At 47.7% G+C, this 22,225-nt stretch overlaps 2 protein-coding genes across 2 annotated transcripts in view; both read left to right on the top strand.

The window, feature by feature from the left end:
• Positions 1 to 22,225, top strand: part of Grp170 (hypoxia up-regulated Grp170 co-chaperone protein) — a 534,702-nt gene that overhangs the window by 279,750 nt on the left and 232,727 nt on the right. The gene's annotated exons all lie outside the window — the stretch shown is intronic.
• LOC146185397 (uncharacterized) lies at positions 179 to 20,682 on the top strand. The gene is made up of 3 exons (XM_084605522.1): positions 179 to 299; positions 10,567 to 10,674; positions 20,437 to 20,682. Exons 1-3 carry the CDS (start codon positions 248 to 250, stop codon positions 20,556 to 20,558), a joined length of 282 nt encoding a protein of 93 aa, XP_084461648.1. The 5' UTR covers positions 179 to 247; the 3' UTR covers positions 20,559 to 20,682.

Raw genomic sequence — 22,225 nt, 5'->3', positions numbered from 1 at the left:
TACATACATACATACACCCCTCCTAGAACATTAGAGGGAAAGAAGGGTGCTTATTATCAATTGGCACTGCAGTATATGGTTCCACGTGTTTGATGACCCATTGGGAGTGTTAATCGCGCAATTCCCTTCGAAAGGATTCTTGTGGCATACTTTTACGACTGCTTTCACCTTCGTTACAGTGCTCCCAAGGGTGACTCGCAGCACTGTAGCGATTCATCGACGTACGTGACGGCGCGGTGTGGACACGATGACATCAGCTGTGCGAATTTGCTGTTTGGCATTAGCGCTCGTCTGTTCACGTAAGTACGCTTTGATGCATGAAAAGGCAGGGCGGCACCTTTAGAAGGGATTAACTGGATGTTGACACTATAAGGGAGTAAAAGGACACTATAAGGGACACTATAAGGGAGTAAAGTAAGGGAGGAAGGTGGGAGGGAAAGTGGAAAGAATTGAAGAAGAGCCGCAATAGAGGCCTACGGAGTAATTTCGACCTCATGGGGATCTTTAATTTGAAGTGCGAAAGCAGTCCTGTGTATCATCTTTTACAGCCGGTCTTGAAAAAGGCACAGCGGATACCACGCGTCTTCTTACGAACTGCATGTATGAAGAATGATACGGCAGCTTACTAGGCCCAGCCAGACGTACAACACATCCTTCTAAGAAGTCTACCGAACACTGACATTTTATGTTCCGCGCGAAATTCCGCGCCATCATGCAATTAACTTCGTTTAAACGTGGCTTTCACGCGCAGGTACTTGCATTTAATTGGACAGGCGGACTCCCCGAAATGTTCAACTTATGGCATCCCTGAGACTGGACCATATATATTATTGGTGTGCTCAGTGTATGCACGTGAACGAAAACTGCTAGCCGTTTCCTTGAAGCGTTTGGACAAGATGCCTCAGACGGAGGAATTGCTGTTGGGCGTTTGGCAGGACACGGGAGAGGGTGTCCAGGCAGTGCGGGCACTTTGCCGTTTTCTGTGCTCCACCGGGCTTGACTCGCGCTTGTAAAGCAAGTTGCCGTGCCTGTATATATTTTCATATGCCGTCTCCCGCATCGTCACCCATCATGATCTTCTTTCTTCTCCCTTCCCCAGTCTAGGGTAGCAGGCCAGATTTCAATCTTTCCTGCCAACCTCTCTGCTTTTTCTTTCAATAAACCCACCTATCTACCTAGCTATTTACTGCCGGTCTCCCGTACCATGTAACATTAGCGCAAAATGATCTATTATTATTATTATTATTATTATTATTATTATTATTATTATTATTATTATTATTATTATTATTATTATTATTATTATTATTATTATTATTATTATTATTATTATTATTATTATTATTATTATTATTACTAACGTATGACTGAGATGTGTACTGATGATGCAGAAAAATAATTTAAACACGAAGAATAAAAATCGCAGAATGAAAAGGCGTGTTTAAAGGAGCTATCGCGTCCACAGTTAAGTTGTAGTTTTATTCCTCCTAATATTTTAGTACTTAGTGCATATTTCGTTCGCGTCATCAGCTGCAACTGGAAAGGAAAGACATTATCAGTTGAAGAGAGGATTTATTGGCGGCGCCGAATGTTCTTCGTCTTCCTTACGTAGCATTCAACCAACGTTTAGTCCGCAGGCATGAGTGCACCACATAAAAAATTACAGCGCTGCGCTTAAGGAGGAACTGGCAGGACCAGCTAGCGACGCCCGGGCCCAACCCACGCTGCTATCCCTCTGGAAGTTTGCACGTGAGGCAGGCACTGACACCGCAATGTGAGCTCCCTGACCTTACTACCCCCTCCCTTGAATAGGCCTTCATGCCAACTCCATGAATTGTTGAAGACTGTACTCTCACTTTACAGGACCTTTTTCACTAACTGCATCGTCATTGTCATCGCTACCGTCATTATCATTAGCGCTATCATCATTATGAACTAAATGCACCATCATTATCATCGCTTTATACTTGGCACTAACTGCGTCGCCATTGGGCTCCAAGATTACCTCGGAAGGAGACTGTAGCCATGAAATTGAGACGCCTGCTTCCGGGAAAGAGAGCAATGGTTAGCCTTGACCGCTGTTACGACCAAGCATCCGCGTTTGCGCGCTCTATTGTTCGCCTGTGGGCATGGAAAAGTTTTGTGAATATGTGGTGATGGTCCATTGGCTCTAAGTGAGCCTGTTTCCAGGAATCCTGTTTTGTAAGCATGTTTTGCTTTGTGGACAACCTGCAAATGCCAAATTGGCCCTGTCAAGAGAACGTCTGGAAAAACACAAAGAAACGTCCCCCTGCGGGAAATAGCAGGAAGTGCTTTCTTTTGTTCACCCTTCCAGTCGAGAAGTGCTATCCTCCAGTGATGAATGCCTCCTATCCAAAGGAGACGACAGAGTGACATGTCCGCTGACGTGCAGGACAAGAGAAGAGCATGACTCATACGGCCATTAAGTGATTTCCCGGGAATGCAGGAAAGATTTGCAATTGTCGAAAAGGGACCATGTTGGGAGCCCTATGCGGCGCCACGTGCACTCGGGTTTCTGAGAAGTAAAACCCCCAGAACCAGCCTGTGGTTTCTTTGCTGAAGAATAGAAATGTACCTCCTCTCCTCGCCGTTCCCAAGCTTTTCCCGCCAACAAGTGATCACGCCCAACGAATGAATGCCGGACCAGTCAGTGCTTCAGACCATCAGTGCAGTGATGTGTTCGATTGGATGCCGATACCTGAGGGGCGTGCCCTGGATTTGGTTGGTCAGCATCTTCAGAGAGGGGCTGGACATAGGGGGTTTTTAAGGACGCTGCAGAGCACGAAATGTCGCTCTGGGCCCTGGGTAAACGGCTCATCCAGTCGCTTCTCGCTATGAACTCTTAACGCTTGTCATTTTGCTGATGTACCCTTCTTCTTCATGTAAATATTCTTGTAAATACGTTTTCTCAAAGTGCCAGTAAACCTGCTTGTACATATTTTACCAACTTCGAAGATTCAGTCCTTCTTCAACCCGGAGTCTCTGCACGCTACCAAGTGAAGGCCGGGTCGCCATAGCCCCAGCGTCACAACAACTGGTGATCAGCGGTGGGATCTGAATCTACAAGCACAACGACTGGTGCCCAGCGTTGGGATCTGAATCTACAAGCCACAACATCTGGTGATTGGAGGTGGATCTGAAGCTACAAGCCACAACACCTTGTGATCGGAGGTGGCATCTCAAGCAACAAGCAGGAGCAACAATCGGCCAACAAGAGGGCAGCTCGGAACATCGATCGCATGTGTGGGTGAGTGCTTGGCTTTTCTTCTGATGTGGACCAGGTTCTAGAACAGGGTTAGATTTTAGAACTGGTAAAGAGAGTGTGGAAACGCCTTTAGGTTTGGTAGTTTGCACTGTTGTTTTGGAAGTAGCCGACACTCGGAGCGATCATGGACCTACAAAAGCTGCAGAAACCGGAACTGTTGCAATTGTGTGAGGAATTGGGAATTGATACAAGTGGTTTGGCACGAAAACCTTTGATTATAAAGGCAATCACAGATTTGGGAGCCGATGATGAGGAGCTCAGTGAAGCATGGAACCTCATCGGTCAAAAAAAGGAACAGCTCAGACAGCAGAAAGAGCGGGAAAAAGAGGAAAAGGAGCGGGAAAAAGAGCAGAAAGAGCGGGAAAAAGAGGAAAAGAGGCGTGAGCGTGAACTTGAGAGGGAAAAAGAGGAAAGGGAGCGCGAACGTGAGTGGGAAAAAGAGGAAAAGAAGCGTGAAAGAGAAGCAAAAAAGCTGGACCAAGAAATTGAGCTCCGGAAATTAGAACTAGAGTTGAGCAAGAGGTCGGGCAATTGTCCCCAGCTAGCGGTACCTCTTCTCAACAAGGAGGCAGATTTCAAGATGTCAAAGTACATGCAGCCATATGTGATATCAGGGGATATCGGTCTGTATCTGGCTAACTTTGAGCGAACCTGCGAAAAACTGTCCTTCCAGCGAGACACTTGGTCTCAGAGATTATTGACGGTTCTGCCCTGCGAGGCAGCGGAGGTTGTCGCGCGGCTAAGCAAGGAGGACGCGGACAACTACGAGAAGGTCAAAGCTTGCCTTCTGAGAAAGTATAGGCTTAGCGCCGAGGCGTTCAGACAACGTTTTCGGAAAGCTACTAAGTCCAGGGACGAGAGTTACCCTGAATTCCTGTACAATTTAAGAGTTAATTTGGGCGAGTGGCTAAAGAGCACAGATTCCTACAGTGATAGGGACGCTGTAGTCGAGCAAATTCTTTTGGAGCAGTTTTATAACTGCCTCCCAGAAAAAGAAAGAAATTGGTTACAGGACCGAGGCGAAATTAAGTCGGCAACTGAAGCTGCCGAACTTATTGAGGAGTATGCTTCGCGCCGACAATTCAGCAACCCAGCAGTGGATAGGCCCCGCAATCCCAAGTTCAGTGTGAAAAACCGTCAGGAAAGGCACTTTGCTAGAGTTGGAAACGAAGAAATGAAGGTTTCTTCAGGCAAATTCCCTAGAAAGGACGGCAGTGAGAAAAGTGGGGAAGTGACCAACGTGCAGAACACAAAGAATAAGCTTGAGGCTAGGAAGCCGCTCACATGCTTTAGGTGTAATGAGCAGGGTCACATTGCCGTCAACTGCCGGAAAGAAAAGATTGCTTTCTCGTATGTCAGGGACTGCGATGAAAATATGCAGCTTTTAGAACCCTACCTGCATGACCTAGTAGTCAACGGGAAGCCTTGCAAGGTACTGCGCGATTCGGCCGCAACGATGGATGTTGTCCATCCGGCGTATGTATCGCCTTCCGACTATACAGGACAGTGTGCATGGATCCGACAGGTAGTTGAGGAACAGAGTGTGTGCTTGCCGATCGCGAACGTGGTCATCGAGGGCCCTTTCGGCGAATTAACAACCGAGGCTGCCGTTTCAGGAAAGCTTCCTAAGTGCTATCCGTATTTGTTCTCCAACAAATCGGACATGCTGCTGCGAAAGAGGGGCATCCTTTTCGGAGACAGAGTTGTGCAAGCCTTAACACGTTCAAAGGCGCGAGAACTAGCTACACTGCTCATTCCAGAAAAATCCACAGCGGAGGAAACGGCAGTTAAAACAATGGTAAATGCGGAAGATAGCAGGTCAGAAAACTTTGAGAGCGAGGCATCTCAGATAAGTCAACTTGAAAGTGAGCTTGATGAGACGCGGAATGAGGACGTTCTTGAGAGTAACCTCTTGCCGCCAGTGTCTAGTAATCTCACGAGACTTTTAAGTGGAACCCGAGAGGACTTAGCTATAGAGCAAGCCAATGATCCCAATATACAGGAGATAAGGGAGCGCCACCGCGCCACTAAGACAGCAAACAATATTTCTTTCGAGATGAGAAAGGGAGTGCTGTATCGCTTATTCAAGGATAAGCGCGGAGTAGAGCGGGACCAATTAGTCGTTCCCCAAAAGTACCGCGGAGACTTACTGCGACTTTCCCATGGCAGCTCGTGGTCATGTCACCTTGGAATAAAGAAAACAAAGCAGAGGCTGTTGCAAGAATACTATTGGCCTGGATGTTTTAAGGACACGGAAAATTTTGTACGGTCATGCGACACGTGCCAGCGGGTTGGAAAGGCGCAAGATAAGTGGAAAGCTCCGATGGTGTTAGTACCAATCATTACCGAGCCGTTTCACCGGTTAGTAATAGATATAGTTGGGCCACTTCCTGTGACCGAGTCAGGGTACCGTTATATCCTCACTATGTTATGCCCAGCCACAAAGTTTCCAGAGGCTGTTCCGCTGCGCGAGGTGACGTCCGAGAGTGTAGTGGATTCGCTGCTGTCAGTGTTTGCACGAGTTGGATTCCCTTCCGAGGTCCAAAGTGATCAGGGTAGCGTTTTCACGAGTGTCCTCACCACCTCATTTCTCGAGCGATGCGGCATTAAGGTAGTGCATAGCTCGATCCATCATCCGCAGAGCAACAGCGTAGAAAGATGGCACTCTGTTCTCAAACGAGTCCTGAGGGGACTGTGCTATGAAAACAAGCGCGAATGGGATACCTGCCTGCCTGCAGCGCTTTTCGCTTTGCGGTCAGTGCCGCACGAATCCACTGGATTTAGCCCAGCCGAGTTGGTGTACGGAAGGTCACTGCGCTCACCTTTGCGAATGGTGCGCGAAGCCTGGGAGGGGCGCGGAGAAGACCCAACAGTAGTAGAATTCATTCTGAACCTCTTGAATCGCTTACATAACACTAAGGAACTCGTTGAGGCCAGCATGAAGTCAGCCCAGGCTCGTTCCAAGGTGTACTATGATAAGTCAGCCCGTCAAAGGACGTTTTGTATCGGGGACCAGGTGATGTTGCTGAGAAGTTCAAGGCAGAATAAGCTCGAAGTACAGTGGGAAGGACCGGCTGAAGTCGTTGCAAAGCTTTCTAACACTAACTACGCAGTGAAAATTCCCGGTAGGCGTAAAGAAGTGCGCATTTATCATTGCAATCTTATGAAGCCTTATGTGCAGAGGGAAGCCGTGGTAAATCTAACGTTAAACCTTCCCGAGGAGATGGGGGACAACTTGATTTGCCTCAGCGGAAAAGGAAGCAACGCTCAGGAGCTTCTCAAAAAGACGGAGCAGAGAGGAGAACTAAAGAAATCCCAGCTGTCCGATCTGGGCGAGATAATAACAGAGTTTGAGGCCTGCTTCGTGGACAGGCCAGGCAGAACTGATTTGACTGAGCACGATATTGAGCTGACTTCAGACGTGCCAGTGCGATCAAGGTGCTACCGATTTTCTCCAAGGCAAAGAGAAATTCTGGATAGGGAAGTAACTCGCATGCTGGAATTGGGAGTAATAAAACCCTCGGAAAGCGATTATGCTTCGCCTATGATCTTAGTAGAAGCTCCAGGTAAAGACCCTAGGCCTGTGGTAGACTACCGAAAGCTAAATTCTCTCACCAGGGATCAAGTGTATCCTATTCCGAATATTGAGGAGAGAGTAGAACAGGTCAGTAGAGCGGCATATGTGACTACGCTGGACCTTACTCGAGGATACTGGCAAGTACCGCTCACTGAACGCGCCAGCAGATACGCGGCTTTCGTCACTCCGACGGGCAGCTACCAGCCAACAATGATGAGTTTCGGGCTCAAAAATGCTCCATTTTGTTTTTCCCGACTCATGGATAGGGTTTTAAAGGGGTGTGAAACATTCGCGGTGCCTTATTTAGACGACATTGCGGTTTTTTCCGACTCATGGGCGGACCATATGGTACATCTAAGAGCTGTACTGAGCCTTTTGCGTCAAGCTGGACTAACCGTAAAGGCCGAGAAATGTTGCCTGGCAAGGGCGACCGTGGACTACTTGGGTCACAATGTAGGTCAAGGTTTCAGGAAACCCAGCGAGATTAAGATTTCTGCGGTAGCAGACTACCCGCGGCCGAGCACGAAGACGGAAATTCGAGCATTCCTGGGTCTGACTGGGTACTACAATCACTACATCCCTAACTATTCAGCTTTGGCTAGCCCTCTGACCGACGCTCTCCGCAAGACAGAACCGACAAATGTAGTCTGGGACGAACAAAAGGAAGCCTCCTTCGTAAACCTGAAGGCTGTGCTGATTAGCCGTCCGGTATTGCGAGCTCCAGACTATGGCCGAGAATTCACGGTCCAGTGTGATGCCTGTGATCGAGGGTTAGGTGCTGTTCTCTGCCAGAGAGATGACGACGGTAATGAGCACCCCGTGCTCTACTTGAGCAGAAAACTGAGTTCTAGAGAGAGGGCTTATTGCGCGTCAGAGAAGGAATGCGCTTGCATTGTATGGGCCATTCAAAAATTGCAGTGCTATCTTGGAGGGGCCAAATTCACCGTAGAGACGGACCATTGTCCCCTGGCTTGGCTGCAAACTGCGACATCGAAGAACAGTCGCCTTCTTAGGTGGAGCTTGATTTTACAGCAGTACAATTTTGAAATAAGATACAAAAAGGGGAAGTTAAATGGGAATGCGGACGCGCTTAGCCGCTCTTTCTAAGCGGTCCGAGATGTTCCTCACCATGTATCCAAATTGATAATCAGGTTTTTTTTTTTTTTCGTGCGCTTGAATATAGATGACTATGTAAAGCAGCACGTTTGGTTTTCGAGGCATACGTGGGTCCTGAACGTCTTGAGAGTGGGCTTTTCTCGAACAACAATGGCAGTTTTCTTTTGACCTGGTCTCTTCAGACGGGAGCCGAGTGCTTGCTTCGACATGTGGTTGAGTTTCAGATAGCTCAAGCAATTTGGCCTACAACAATCAAGACAACGCGACAAGCAACAGCGAGCTTCAAGCGTTCACGTGCAGGCCATTAAGTCGTCTCTTCATGCAGCAGCTGCGGCTGCTGCCCTCCGAGTCTCTTCTGGCGGGGGAGGAGGCTGTTACGACCAAGCATCCGCGTTTGCGCGCTCTATTGTTCGCCTGTGGGCATGGAAAAGTTTTGTGAATATGTGGTGATGGTCCATTGGCTCTAAGTGAGCCTGTTTCCAGGAATCCTGTTTTGTAAGCATGTTTTGCTTTGTGGACAACCTGCAAATGCCAAATTGGCCCTGTCAAGAGAACGTCTGGAAAAACACAAAGAAACGTCCCCCTGCGGGAAATAGCAGGAAGTGCTTTCTTTTGTTCACCCTTCCAGTCGAGAAGTGCTATCCTCCAGTGATGAATGCCTCCTATCCAAAGGAGACGACAGAGTGACATGTCCGCTGACGTGCAGGACAAGAGAAGAGCATGACTCATACGGCCATTAAGTGATTTCCCGGGAATGCAGGAAAGATTTGCAATTGTCGAAAAGGGACCATGTTGGGAGCCCTATGCGGCGCCACGTGCACTCGGGTTTCTGAGAAGTAAAACCCCCAGAACCAGCCTGTGGTTTCTTTGCTGAAGAATAGAAATGTACCTCCTCTCCTCGCCGTTCCCAAGCTTTTCCCGCCAACAAGTGATCACGCCCAACGAATGAATGCCGGACCAGTCAGTGCTTCAGACCATCAGTGCAGTGATGTGTTCGATTGGATGCCGATACCTGAGGGGCGTGCCCTGGATTTGGTTGGTCAGCATCTTCAGAGAGGGGCTGGACATAGGGGGTTTTTAAGGACGCTGCAGAGCACGAAATGTCGCTCTGGGCCCTGGGTAAACGGCTCATCCAGTCGCTTCTCGCTATGAACTCTTAACGCTTGTCATTTTGCTGATGTACCCTTCTTCTTCATGTAAATATTCTTGTAAATACGTTTTCTCAAAGTGCCAGTAAACCTGCTTGTACATATTTTACCAACTTCGAAGATTCAGTCCTTCTTCAACCCGGAGTCTCTGCACGCTACCAAGTGAAGGCCGGGTCGCCATAGCCCCAGCGTCACAACACCGCCTAGTAAAGAGCAGAGACATTAGTCTGCCAACCAAGATCCGTATAACTTGTGCTATGGTCTTTACAGTTGTGATGTATGGATGCGAGAGTTGGACTGTGAAAAAGGCTGACCGCCGAAGAATTGACGCGTTTGAATTGTGGTGCTGGCGAAGACTCTTGAGAGTTCCTTGGACTGCCAGAAGATCGAATCAGTCGATATTGTCGACCATAAACCCTGACTGCTCATTGGAGGGTCAAATTTTAAAGTTAAAGCTCAGCTACTTTGGTCATCTGATGAGAAGAGAGGAGTCGCTGGAGAAAGATTTGATGTTGGGAAAGGTTGAGGGTCGCCGGAGAAGGGGTAGGCAGCGAACGCGATGGTTAGATGGCATCCTCGAGGCACTGCAGATGAAGTTATGTGATGTTAGGAAGATAGTGAGTGACCGGAAAGCGTGGCGTGACATGGTCCATAGGGTCACGAAGATTCGGACACGACTGAACGACTGAACTGGAACTGCGTCGCCATTATCATCGCTATATATTGTCGTCCTCACGTATACAAGATGAGTCTCGATCTGTATCTCACGAGCGCGGCGCAGTGGTTTGCGGCCTCTGCTGGCGATCGTGATTAGTTTCCTGGCGAAGAAAAAAAATTTCGACTGTCAATTCGTGTCGACATTTCCTGCGGACACTTCCGTATACGTCACCCATGAGCCAAGGAAGGCTTACGCCTTAAAATAATTATGTCTACAGGAAAGCAAATTCGCAGTATTTCTCGCACTTGTGGGTGAACGCCTGTACCGCCCTCTAAGGGTAGGAGGTGGGAGTGAAAAATAAAGCGGGACCCCTAGTGGAGGGCTGTGGAATATTTTCGATTATTTGGTGATCTCTGATGTGCACGGACATCACACAGCACACGGATACCTTTGTGCTCCGCCTCCGTCGAAATGCGGCTGCCGCGCTCGAGTTTGAACTCGGATAGTCCGGTTTAGTAGCCAAGCTTCTTAACAGCAACGGCTGCACAGCCTTTACTTTTTGTAATTTTTCTTTTGGCTTAACATAACCATATCATTTTCAGCTCTAATGCAGATATTGCAGCAGAAATCCTTCATGTTCGCGAACTGTCGTTTTTCCTTTCATGTTGTTTCCTGCGCGTAACGACTCCTGTGTGCGGCGCGCAGCCCTGCACCGAACGCCTGCTCCAGCTTAAAGTTTCTTTTGACTGCCCTGCGATTTTCTGTTTTTCTCTCTATACAGTCAAGCACATCAACGCCGGTTGCTTATTCTCGAGCGATTTCCTGAACTCGGATTTCAAGTCGAATTCAAACTTGGACTCTTTGGAGGACGGAGGCTACGGAGACGATGGTAAGACCCTCACTGAATTTCTCGAAAAATGTATAATCAGGGAGAATGGACTTAAACTCAGCCGACGAAATGGGTAACAGCATGGTATATCATAGTGCCACGATAGCCGTTACATTAGTGCGATGTGACCAAATTTTTACTACAACACTCTGATTTACCTTTGAGGACTTCTAGTGAATGTTGGTTTTGGAAAAAAACGCATGCTTTCAGTAAGTGAAAACATCCCGATAGCATTTTGTTAAGTTCAACCAGAGCCCCCCCCCCCCCCCCCCCCCCTTTTTTTTTTCTTTTTTCTCTTTTTTTTTTTTTTCAAGCAGCCTACGTCCCGACTACCGGATGGCGTATGAAGTGACCGATCAGCAAATGATCTGCGTGCACGGGTGTGAGTATAGTTGCCATGTGAAACCTCATGTTTTGACTCACGTCCGCCTCGCAGCTTCATTTGCTAGACGTATATGTCCCATGCGGTGGTTTGATGTAGGCTGCTGGATTGTGCCGGCCTTGTCAAGCTCTAGGTGGTGGCGGCGTATAGCCCATTCAACTGGCCGGAACCCGTGGCGCTAGGCGACTTCTAAGGTTCCTACCAAGGCTGAGGTCTGTTTGTTCTAGTCGCACCTGTTGAAGTAATGCGGTTTCCCACTGGTTTGGATTCGAAGGCTGCAAACCTGGAGGAGAGGGGGGCTGAGGGCAAGCCGAGACTACGAGATTGGCCTTGTAGAAAGGGTTGTATACCTCAAGGTATTGCGAGCATACATCGCGAAGTTGGGGAAGGAGTTCGTTTGGTGTTTGGTGAGTGGAATATGAGTGGGATGGTAGATAACTCTACTTATGTTAGATAACTCACAGATTAATTGGTACCCTTGAGTCTGGCGGTGCGGTCAGCCCCGAGCAAATTGGTGGTCGTTGAAACCTCCCCAAAGTGCGTGCACCAGCTTGATCGCCCTGGAAACGATGGAGTGAGCTCGTGTCCTCTATCTTTGAGCTATACATGTAAAGATTGAGAAAAAAGGAGACTTTCAACGGCCCTATGAGGAAGGAGTTCGAGCATGCTGCTGTCTACACCTCGGCCAGTAGGTTCCGTTGAATAAAGAGGCAACCGCCCGAGCCGACATTCTTTGGCGATGCGATACCGACGCCATTGCCTGCCGTTGCCGCTGGTACACCCCGGACGAAGCGACGGCACTCGGGAACAGAGCGCGGCGAGTTTTCAGTGTTCCCCTGTTACCGCCGCCTCACCGTTAGGCCAAGGGCATCGTATTTACACTAGTATCCCGTTTCGAACACTAAGCAGCAGGAAGTATAACAAAAGCATTCATGGAAATATTATAGTAAACGCATCGCGTTTAGCCGCATAGCGCAGTGGGGCCAGACATATACAGTCTGCAATAAGCAGACTTGCAAGATGTGACTTTCTTCCGCTCGTTCCGGTAATTAACAATATCTTGCCACGCTAGCCTTTCTTGTCGTTTAATATACTACCAAGCTTTCACTGAACCATCTCGATGCGCTTATATATGCACGGTCAGATTGAGCGAGCGTCTGCAGGTTTGCACAAACCGGACAAGGAAAACAAACTTCACCCGCAAGAAAGCCAGGACGGAAGTTGGGTACCCCCAAACCCTTCTGCGATTGGCTGCCTGGCGAGCTGCTTCTGGACGACGGGCGAAATTTTCTAAAAATCCAGAACCTGAGCGACGCGATGAGGGTCAATTGGCGTTCCTCAGTCTACCACCATATGACATGTCGCCGCGAATTGTCGCTTCATACGGTTAGTGCTTAAGAGCGGTGTAGAGAGCGGCAACATCCATGAAGGGGGAGGGGGGTAAAAGAGTATGGAGGCAATATCCGGGGGTCTGTCCGAATTTGGGATGTACAATAACTGAAGGCTGCCTCGCTTGCGGTGGAAATTCCTGAAGGTTCATTACCACACGTAAGTAGGCAGCGAGGGGCCTTGGTGAAGTGTAGGTAAAGTTAGGATAAGATGTGTTTGGGACTGGGCTCGTTGGAAAAACATAATTTGAAAGGATTCGTTGCTTAGGCGGAGATGGATGTGTTAAAGAGACGGACAGAGACTTTGCGCTTAACATCTCTGTCCGTCTCTTTAACACAACCCTAACACAACCCTTTCAAATGAAGCATGGATAGGAGGGCGGGTTAATCCGGGAGTCTCGCACTCAAAGTAACGTTACCGTATAGCTAATTATAAGTGAGCTCAGCTCAGTACCGGATGGGCAAAAATAATTCTGAGAGCACTGTGGAATTATACACTGCAGAAATGTGAAATCCGGAGCTTTGCCGCTGCACACGGTGCATCACGTTTGCGATCATTATTATTATCAGCTAAATGCAGTGTAATTCTCATTGATAATGTCTTCATTGTCATTATCGCTAATTTCAGCGTCATTATCATCGCTGCTATTATCCTCATGGTAGAAAAGGAGAATTATAATGTGCGTTTTATGATCGCGGGCGTGGCGCAGTTGGTTAATAAAGCGCTCGGCTGGGGATCCGAGGGATGAAGGTTCGAATCTCGGTGGAGACAGGATATTTACTCTGGTGACGTCATCAGGATGATTGACAAGTGACACATCAGCGCTCAGATCGGATGCTCAGATCCCGCATACACCTTGCGCACAATTCTCTCGCACGGGACTTCGTTCCATGAATCTAGAAAGGCTTGGCCTTAATAACGCCCTCGCAGAGAAATAAAGCGTACGGCGGCAAATCAGCTTCTCTCTCGATTTGCCAACGGACGAAGCTCAGGCCCTGAGATCGGTGATCACTGTATCGCAGTGAGTTAAGCCACCAAAGGAGAATGGGCCCGATAAAAAGAGCTCAGTGAAGGCATGATTATAGATGATTATATATTTCATATTGATTTTCTCTTTGTAATTCCTCCGACAGGCCTTCCCTTTCTACTTAAGTTTCCCCTGTGAGCTGCTGCGTTTCTTTCTCTGCCTTTGCGGTAATAGTCCCACTGTTGGTATAGAATAAACAAACTATTATCTTTTCTTTTTGAATGGTTTATATATAAACAGTCGCTTCTATTTAAAGGATTTCTGATCAGGGCTGCCTGAATGAACGGTTGTTGTGTAGCTTGGCAGTTGCGCGGCCCGACCACTGCGAGGAGTCAAGGTCGATAGCAAGGGGCGTCTGCTTGAGAGCCGAGAGCGACTTGGCCTCCGATAAGCCGACTTGAAAGAGGAGGCCTCGCCGCTGCAATTGACCTCCTGGACAGTTAGAAAGCAAGCGCTTGGAATGACGCGCGCTGTCCGCGGCTGACGGACGCAAACACTCCAAGAAGGAAGCATCGTTACACGAGCCCCTCCGTGAATGTACAAGAGGGTGTCGGACAAGAATGCTTGGCGCCGCAACAAAGTGACCCCCGAAAGTGCCACACTACGCAGTCGGTCCTTGCGAAGAAAGATGGCCGAGTAAGTGCCTTGCTCATAAAACAGACTCGCGAATGCGAATGTACTGACAAAGGCACTTTGTAATGTACAAAACAGACGGACGCACAGCTCTCTTAGGGGATGCGTGTACATAGCTATAAAGAAAGGCGTGTACATCGAACCGTACGCAGCTTTCAGTCGAAGCGAACGAGTGCGCACGTTAGAGCTGTGTGTACTTCCTTGGCGCCTGCGGCACCTAGGCGACGTGGAAAAGGACATCCTTGCTTCCTCGAGGCAGATATTCGAAGTGCTTCAGTTTTCTGTGTAGTACAGTTTACTGCGGCATGGGATCTTGATATATCATATGTGTTATCACTGAGAACATTTGCAGCACAGCCAAACTAGTGGACATAATGTGTTCACTGTGAGTTGTACGTACCACCGAGAAGCGAATGCGCGCGCGAAACTCGTGGATGACGTAAGGGGTGGATGTTTCGAACGCAGAAAGGCTCTCCATATTTACGCGATCCCATCACAAAACTCGTTTCGCGCTATATGGTATACGTCACGTCCGCCGTATGCAATGCTACAGGAAAGCAATCGGCTTTGTTCTTACCGTTGTCTACGTAGTTGAAGCTCCGTTGATGCCGGACACTAGACAGTGCGATGCTTATGACTGTGTCTCGCGCTAGACGTCGGGCAATTTATTTAGCATGCCGAAGGAATTCACGAAACCCCAGCTGTGTGCCCACTGTAGGCACTGGTGTTCGCCACCTGTAGCAAGCTTCTTCAGTAGGATATCCTGTGCTAGGAACGACTAAATAGGGGACACATAAGCTGCCAAATTGTCGTAGTACCTATCAGTCGGCGAGTGTGTTCGAAGGGCCTGTGAACAACGCAGTCCGGGGGCATAAGCGGCACAGCTGCAAAGTGCTTCAGTTTGCGTGATGCATGCCATGCGGCCTGGTAACGAGAATTAGTGATCGAGACAACTACAGGGAAGAAAGGAGCGAGAGATAATGAAGTCTGAATGTGAGCTAGAGACAGGAAGCTTGGCTGTCTCCGGGGCGCGCGGTGTAACTGGCTTTGCGGTCCCGGACTAAAAATTAGAGGGTCTCTTAGATGTCTCTTAAGAGGAGAATGGCGAAAACCTACCTTTCCTCTCCTATCATTTGCCTCTTATCGGCGTTCGTTGCAGTGCTACATGTATAATTATAATTGGTTTGCAGGAAAGGCGAAAAATATGTCTCAAACACACACACACACACACACACACACACACACACACACACACACACACACACACACACACACACACACACACACACACACGCACACGCACACGCACACGCACACGCACACGCACACGCACACGCACACGCACACGCACACACACACACACACACACACACACACACACACACACACACACACTAAAACGCACTATATTGCGGCATGCATAAGTGCCGAGCATAGCATTGAGTGGCAGTTCGTTTCGAGCTTCCACATCGCATTTTAATAATCCATTATATGTATTTATTTAGGATAAAATCAGTGTTTCTACTGCAGTAGGTACAAAACGAGGATGACTGGCGGGTTTGGTGCAGGAGAATTAATTAATGCATGCACAGATAAGACTTACCTGAACACAACTTTTCGATTTTCACTTGTTCCCTTCTGTAATTTGCAGCTTGCTTCAAATTAACTTAACAGCCTTTATATTAACTACTCTGACTTAACGTTTATATAAAAGCGTCAATTTGTTAGGCTTCGCATGATATGTTTTCCACCGACCACCGTTGCGCTGACATCGTTTCGACGATAGCGGCCTCTTACTGTTGTCAGATGGGAGAGAGAACTTGACACCCGAATGTGCCGTGCACCGGAGTCGCACATAACTCATCGACCCATCATCATCCGTATACCACCTCCGTTCTAAATTATCCGGAGCCCACCATTACGGCACCTCTTTCTCTCTCTCTTCCTTCAATACCACAATTCTCCTTTCCCTTGCGGCGCGGTTCAGATGTCCACCTACCATTGTGACAGACACTATGCATTTCCTTTCCTATAAAAAAAAAATTACATTATCCTTTCCTGCAAACCACTCGACATTTTGCGTGAAACCCTATAAACCAAACCCCCTGGTTAAAGCCGCGTTTTCGTGCCCTCGTATAGGAAAGTTTCAGCGGGTTTCCTTATCGCGATCATTTCGCTGAGAGTTCGAGCGAATGTTATTGCCAAAGCAACTAGGCCGCACTAAATCATTGCTTAGCGTGCCATCGTAATAATAATAATCACGTTCTTTGCTGCCAAGATGTGCAAGGCGGCCACCACGATCCGTTTACGGTGGTGCACATTCACTTGCATCGTCGCCTGCAAGACTCACGTGAAAGAGAATTGCTTCATCCCCTTCCGCCCCCAGCTTTCTCTTTTGCTGCTGTTCACAGTGAGTGAGCCCAGTGGGACGTGAAACCTGCGAAGATGCGAAGGTTGGCCACCCGAGCGTGCACCAAGCCAGATTTACCGATTGTGGCGCGCAAGAAGAACGGAAAATTAAGCAGGTTCCTTGTATGCACGCTTAGGCTCAGTAGACCGTAACCGTCACTTTCGCGCGATGATGTGCGCGGCTGGCCTGCCTTCGTACTTGTACGGACGGCTTTGCCGCATGTGGTTCAGTGCACGCTTACTTTACCTAATCCAATTCGGATAACCGTATTCGTTTTGCACAGCATCAAAGATGAACTTATTATTTTTATTTTTGCACTTCTATTTGTTGGATTTATTGTTTTCTCTTATCGCGGTGCTCTCTGGGAGTAAAACTAAAATGAAGTAGATTTCTGGCAGCGAAGTTGCAGGGACAAGTGACGAAGCCTGGTTGTGTCAAGGAGACATGGTTCAGCAGTTGTTCGAGCGGCGGCAAACAGAGAAGCGAGTGCTCTCGGAAGGATTGTTTTCGCAGCGCCAGCGACCCCGTTGTTATGTGCCGCTCACCGACAGAGAAATGTTGAAACGAGGATGGTGTTGCGTTGACCGTGGGCCGTCCGCGCGGTGTCGCCGAGGGTGTTTGCTCGGCATCGCCCTTGAGAGGCGCTCACTCACGCGCTCGGCGCGTGCGCTGACTTGCTTCTGACTGGAGCCACTGTGTTTCATGCTTTAATTCGGCGCAGCACTTGCTGTGCAATGTCAGGCGCGCGAGCAGGACTCCCAAGTTCTTGGAGCAAGTGAATGTTATGCGAGGGTGGTATGTTTTGGTATCCCTCGTGCAGTGAATGACGTGCGCGATTGATAACATTTTGATGATCGTGTTTTATTTAAAGCTGTGTCGGAATGCGAGACGCGGATGTGGAGTCGTTGTCCTGCTTGCGTTTTTGTGATCGTCGCAAAATAAACGAAAGCCCCAGCTACAAACGGGAGCTAACGAAAGACGGGGCACCTTGTAGTTTACTTATAACAAGGAGAAAAAAAAAACTGCTTAGTAAAATAGAAGAGGCCAGCGATAATTAAAAACTAAGTTGCGACATAATCACAGTTGGCTCCGTATGTATGTCATTCTTGCGTAGCTCTAAATATGGCACTGCACGGTGTGCACCAGTGAAGTAGTAGTTGCCTGTAAATTTCCTGCATTTTACAAGCGGAAGCTTTGATTGATTGATGGCAGCGACAAATATGCAGCGGAAGTTTCTCGATGAATAATTATTTTTGAAAACAATTTTCACACGGAGTCCGTGACCTATTGGGTGCTCGTGATACTGCAGAGCAGAAATGTTATGGTTATTTAATTAGTCGTTATTTATTCCTGAATAAAGAAAATGCTGTTAAATCATCCGGAATTCGAGTGGTATGGCGCCTATTCGTACAGACCAATTTTCTCGCGCCCCGAAGAGTCTTTTTCTTCTGTAGGTATACGTCAAGTCAGAGGAGTAAAGACCTCGAAAGCCTAGACGGAATCCATATTTGCTTGTTAAAGAGACGAAATGCTTCGAGGGGACCATTTGCTGTCAAGATTCACGCCAAAGGGAAGGCAGTCCAAATACCTCCATCATTTTAGGCGGAGGCAGAGCGGTGAGATATATAAATAACAACACTAAGAGAAGGTAAGATGTCTACGTGAGACGCGATGCTCAGTACTGTCCCACCCCTGGCTAGGGAAGCCTGAAGGCTGTACAGCTGTGCCAGGTTTGCTCGGCGCGAGGCAGGCACGACTGTATGACATGATTAAAAGCCTGGCACGACAGTGAGATGATAAATGGTTGATGACCATGCTGTCCTGGACGAGCACAAAGTGCTATAGGCGAAGTTGGCAGCGTGCTGCATCGAACTGTGCACAATGAACGCGTGCCCATCTTAACCCTGCTGGCGAGCTGGCACGCGTGGGGCGACTCCGCGTTCGTGTTTGAGCTGCCTCCTCCTCTGGCCCTCGGCCCACATGCCGGGCGCTCTTGGATGTCGTTCCACATACCAACTGCTGCTGCTGTTGCTGCAAGTAAGAGGAGACGGCTGCGATGGCGAAAGAACGCAAGCTGCCATGGCGGAATGACGGGAAGTCCGCAGCCCATGCTCTGTGTGTGGAACCTTTCTGAGTGGGTGAACACACTTTGGAGGGATTTCTGAAAAACGCCGTGATCGAGGACAAGAGATGCTCACGAGGAGCTGATGAGGACGTAAAGAAAAAATGACGATATGTACTTCGATGTCACTGCTTCTCAGAAGACAGCGGGGGTTCGGAAACCTAATAGCCTAATTAAAGAGCTTAATCCTTGGCAACGTTGATGTTAGTTTCAGCTCTAAGAATAGTTTTATTAAAGTATTTCAGGTCCTTCTAAATATAATCTTTGTACAATCGATTTTGTATTTCAGAAGTGTGTAACGATGTTTCATTTTCCTATGAACTTTTTTGTTTGCTTCAGGGCATGCAAATTAGATGTTTGTTGTTTCTTCCTTTCTTCTAGCATAACATTATGCCTTTTATGATAGCATATATTTTGCTTTGTTGCCTCTGCCACAAGACTGGTTGAGGACTGGTCAAGTTGCCGTGTGCAAGATGTTCCCCCTTAATTCCAAGATAAAATTATACATTTTCTTTTTTCAGTGGCTTCTGCGTCGTCCAGTTAAGTGTTAAGCAACTGTTCATGTTGCCTTAGCGGTCATGACGCTATGCTACCAACAGGCAGGGCACTAGCGATTTCGATGCCAGGCCACTGCAACCCCATTTTTTCGTGCAAGAATACTACGTCTTGAGAGAGAGAGAGAGAGAGAGAGAGAGAGAGAGAGAGAGAGAGAGAGAGAGAGAGAGCTGGTTTAGTTGAGGGAGCACCCTCTACATGCCTCTAGAGTGTAGAATCGAAGAGGAAAGCCTGAGGCAGAAAAAGGTAACCTTTTACGAGAAGCGCTTCTAACGATTTCTTGAAGAATACATGCACAGAAGCAGCTGCATAGTCGCGAAAGAAAAAAAAAAAATGTTTGCCACTTTGGATCACTAAAGTGCGATAAGGCGAAAGCCTTTGTCTGAAACTTCGCTGATTCCTGGTTTTACTGCATCTGCTTCTATAGTCTGTGTGGTGCGGCGTTCGAGGAAACGCCAAATGTTAGGCTCCACATGGACGCCTGAATCGGTATGACATAGATAGCGTAAGCTACCAGCCAACATATAAAGCCCCGCTTTAACCAAGCCATATGAGCGTGTCTGCGTCGTCTAGAGATAACGTGAATGCAAGGGTCTTGGCAGGCTGATTCTGATATCATCCTCCCATGTGAAAGGAGAGGCCCGAGTTGGCAGCGCTTGCCAAACGACAGTGCCCTGTGATTGGTCTAGACCTCTATGCCGTCATCCCTACCTCAGCCTATCAGAGCGCAGCAAAAGCGTGACATTTTTGCTGACGACAAAGATGAGCCATCAGCCTATCAGAGCTCCGATAAAGCGTGACACTCTGACGACAACAGTGAGCCATTAAAAACTTTCGCCTTAAACTTTTAAGTGAACTGTTGGGTTATTGATCCGGGACGACATTCGGGCTACGAGAGGTGGCGTAGTGGAAGATTGTGTTAACGTGCTACCCCGGCAGCGTATAGAACGCGAGAGCCTTTCGGCGCGCCAACAGTGCGCCAACCATGGATTGAAGCCGGGCCCCATGGTTCAGTAATCGAGCGCTCTAGCCACTGAGACACCGCGGTTGATAAGCTTCAACACTCGGGCAACTTATCCAACACCGCATTGATATTTGATAAGTTCCAGAACTTCGGGTCCCATACTTACATCATTCTGACAATCTCGAACATCTTTACGGCACGTTCCGAAAACATCCATTTTGCTATTTTCTAAACTAATATACTAATGTGTCAGCATGTTCTGCTCTTTCCGTTTTTTCAGGGCCTACACTTAAGGGTTACGGGTGCCCCCTGTACCCGGAGAAGTGCTGGGAGCATTGCGCCAAGCTGAAAAGGTTCCAGGCCACTTGCGGAGGAATCCTGCAGATGACTTGCGTCTGCTGACGCACCACTGCGACTCTGGCACGCTAGCTCTTTTCATCGTGTTCACTCATATGGGGAAAAATTCTAAGCAAAAACTAGCACTCGGACCGCTGTCTGGCATGGTGAATCCAGAGAGTGATCAAAACCAAAGAAGAACGGGCTTGCGGGGCTCGTGAAGAGATTTCCTCTCAGCACATGTAGAAAAGGTGTTCTGCGGAAGCTTACAGGAAATGTTGTTAAACTTTTTATTTTTTCCTCAAAGAACGTTCGTTGATTCGATCAGCAGTGATCAGGCAGGGCAATGTGTCATGGAATCAAATTAATCCTAATCTTATTTTCTAAGTGATAGTTCCTACAGAACCTTGGGTCTGCTATGTATACGTCCTCAGAAGCAAATACTTTATTGTTGAAGTGAGACCTTAGGTGGGTGCTGGCGGTCTTATTTCTCCTTTTCTAGCGAGTGGCTTTGCGACTGTGAGACGGGCAGAGATTGTGCGTGCACAAGCGGGCAACTTTGTTTCTTGTGAATGCTCAGCTTACCTGCATGAATATCAAGGCCGGCGTACTTCATTCATTAAAGGGCGGGCGCCCAGCTGGGTAGCCAAATTTCTTGAGACACATGTTAAAACATTTAGCACTGAGCGGGGTCATTGACTAATCAAAATAAATATTTATTTTCGCCGCTTGGCTCACGCGTCGACCGATTTCTGTGTTGCTGTCCTGAATAAAAAATGTTTGCCATGCACAGTGCGAATTGCCTCGCTTTTTTAAGTAGCGCCCTGATGTGTCGTCACTTATCACGCGACTTTAATTGGACCGTATTGCTGGACTAAAAACAACCTTTAGGGATTTTATTTCTCTTCGGATTTTAGTATCAGACAGGTTCTGCTCACGTTGATGCATTGCTTATGTGCTTTTTAGATAAGCAATTCACAAAAGAAAAAAGAGAAAGCTCGAACTCAAGGAAGAATGGAGACGTCGGTGAAACAAAATGTCTCTCGTTCGCTTCGCCTCACTTGCTGCACACTAAAGAAGGACGGGAGGGGAACGGAAGAAATATAGAGGAAGTGAAGACAGGGTGCAATGATGACATACAACGAAGTGTTCCGTACGAGGCGTACAAGGTAAATGACGCATGCGCACACTTGCACGTGAAGCTGCATAGTGCCACGATAATGCTATAGTGCAATACTTGACATAAGTGCTTTGATAATAATAATAATAATAATAATAATAATAATAATAATAATAATAATAATAATAATAATAATAATAATAATAATAATAATAATAATAATAATAATAATAATAATAATAATAATAATAATAATAATAATAATAGAAATAAATAAAGAAAGAAATAACACGGTAATGTCAAGCACTCGTGTAGTGGCTCTGCGCATTTCCCCCCACCTCATCCCCGTACTGTGAATACTGAAAAGTTTGCGATAATGAAGTCGAGGGGCTATGATTTGTACAGTGATTTAAAACAAATAAAGGTATGATGAGTCGACTTCGCACTCGCGAGTGTAGGACTAAGGTGTGCACACGACATCTTCCGCCCATCTGGAGCGTCGTTCTTGGCACGGGCAGCCGTTGGGTCTCGGGGTTGTGACACCCACTAACGGACCCGAATACTAACTGAGATACTGACCCCCTCTCGAACGAAGACCTCAGACGTTGCCATT

This window comes from Amblyomma maculatum, chromosome 6, assembly GCF_055883805.1.
Source record: "Amblyomma maculatum isolate TAMU_Amacu chromosome 6, ASM5588380v1, whole genome shotgun sequence".
NCBI classification, from domain to species: domain Eukaryota; kingdom Metazoa; phylum Arthropoda; class Arachnida; order Ixodida; family Ixodidae; genus Amblyomma; species Amblyomma maculatum.
The sequence above is the reverse complement of the archived record's forward strand: the minus strand, read 5'-3'. Positions and strand labels throughout refer to the sequence as shown.

Excerpts from the sequence above, each read along its gene's own strand:
- LOC146185397 (XM_084605522.1), top strand. The coding sequence starts at position 248 with ATGACATCAGCTGTGCGAATTTGCTGTTTGGCATTAGCGCTCGTCTGT. Across the intron at positions 300-10,566 it reads ATTAGCGCTCGTCTGTTCAC|TCAAGCACATCAACGCCGGT; the intron begins GTAAGTACGCTT and ends CTCTCTATACAG. Across the intron at positions 10,675-20,436 it reads CGGAGGCTACGGAGACGATG|GGCCTACACTTAAGGGTTAC; the intron begins GTAAGACCCTCA and ends CCGTTTTTTCAG.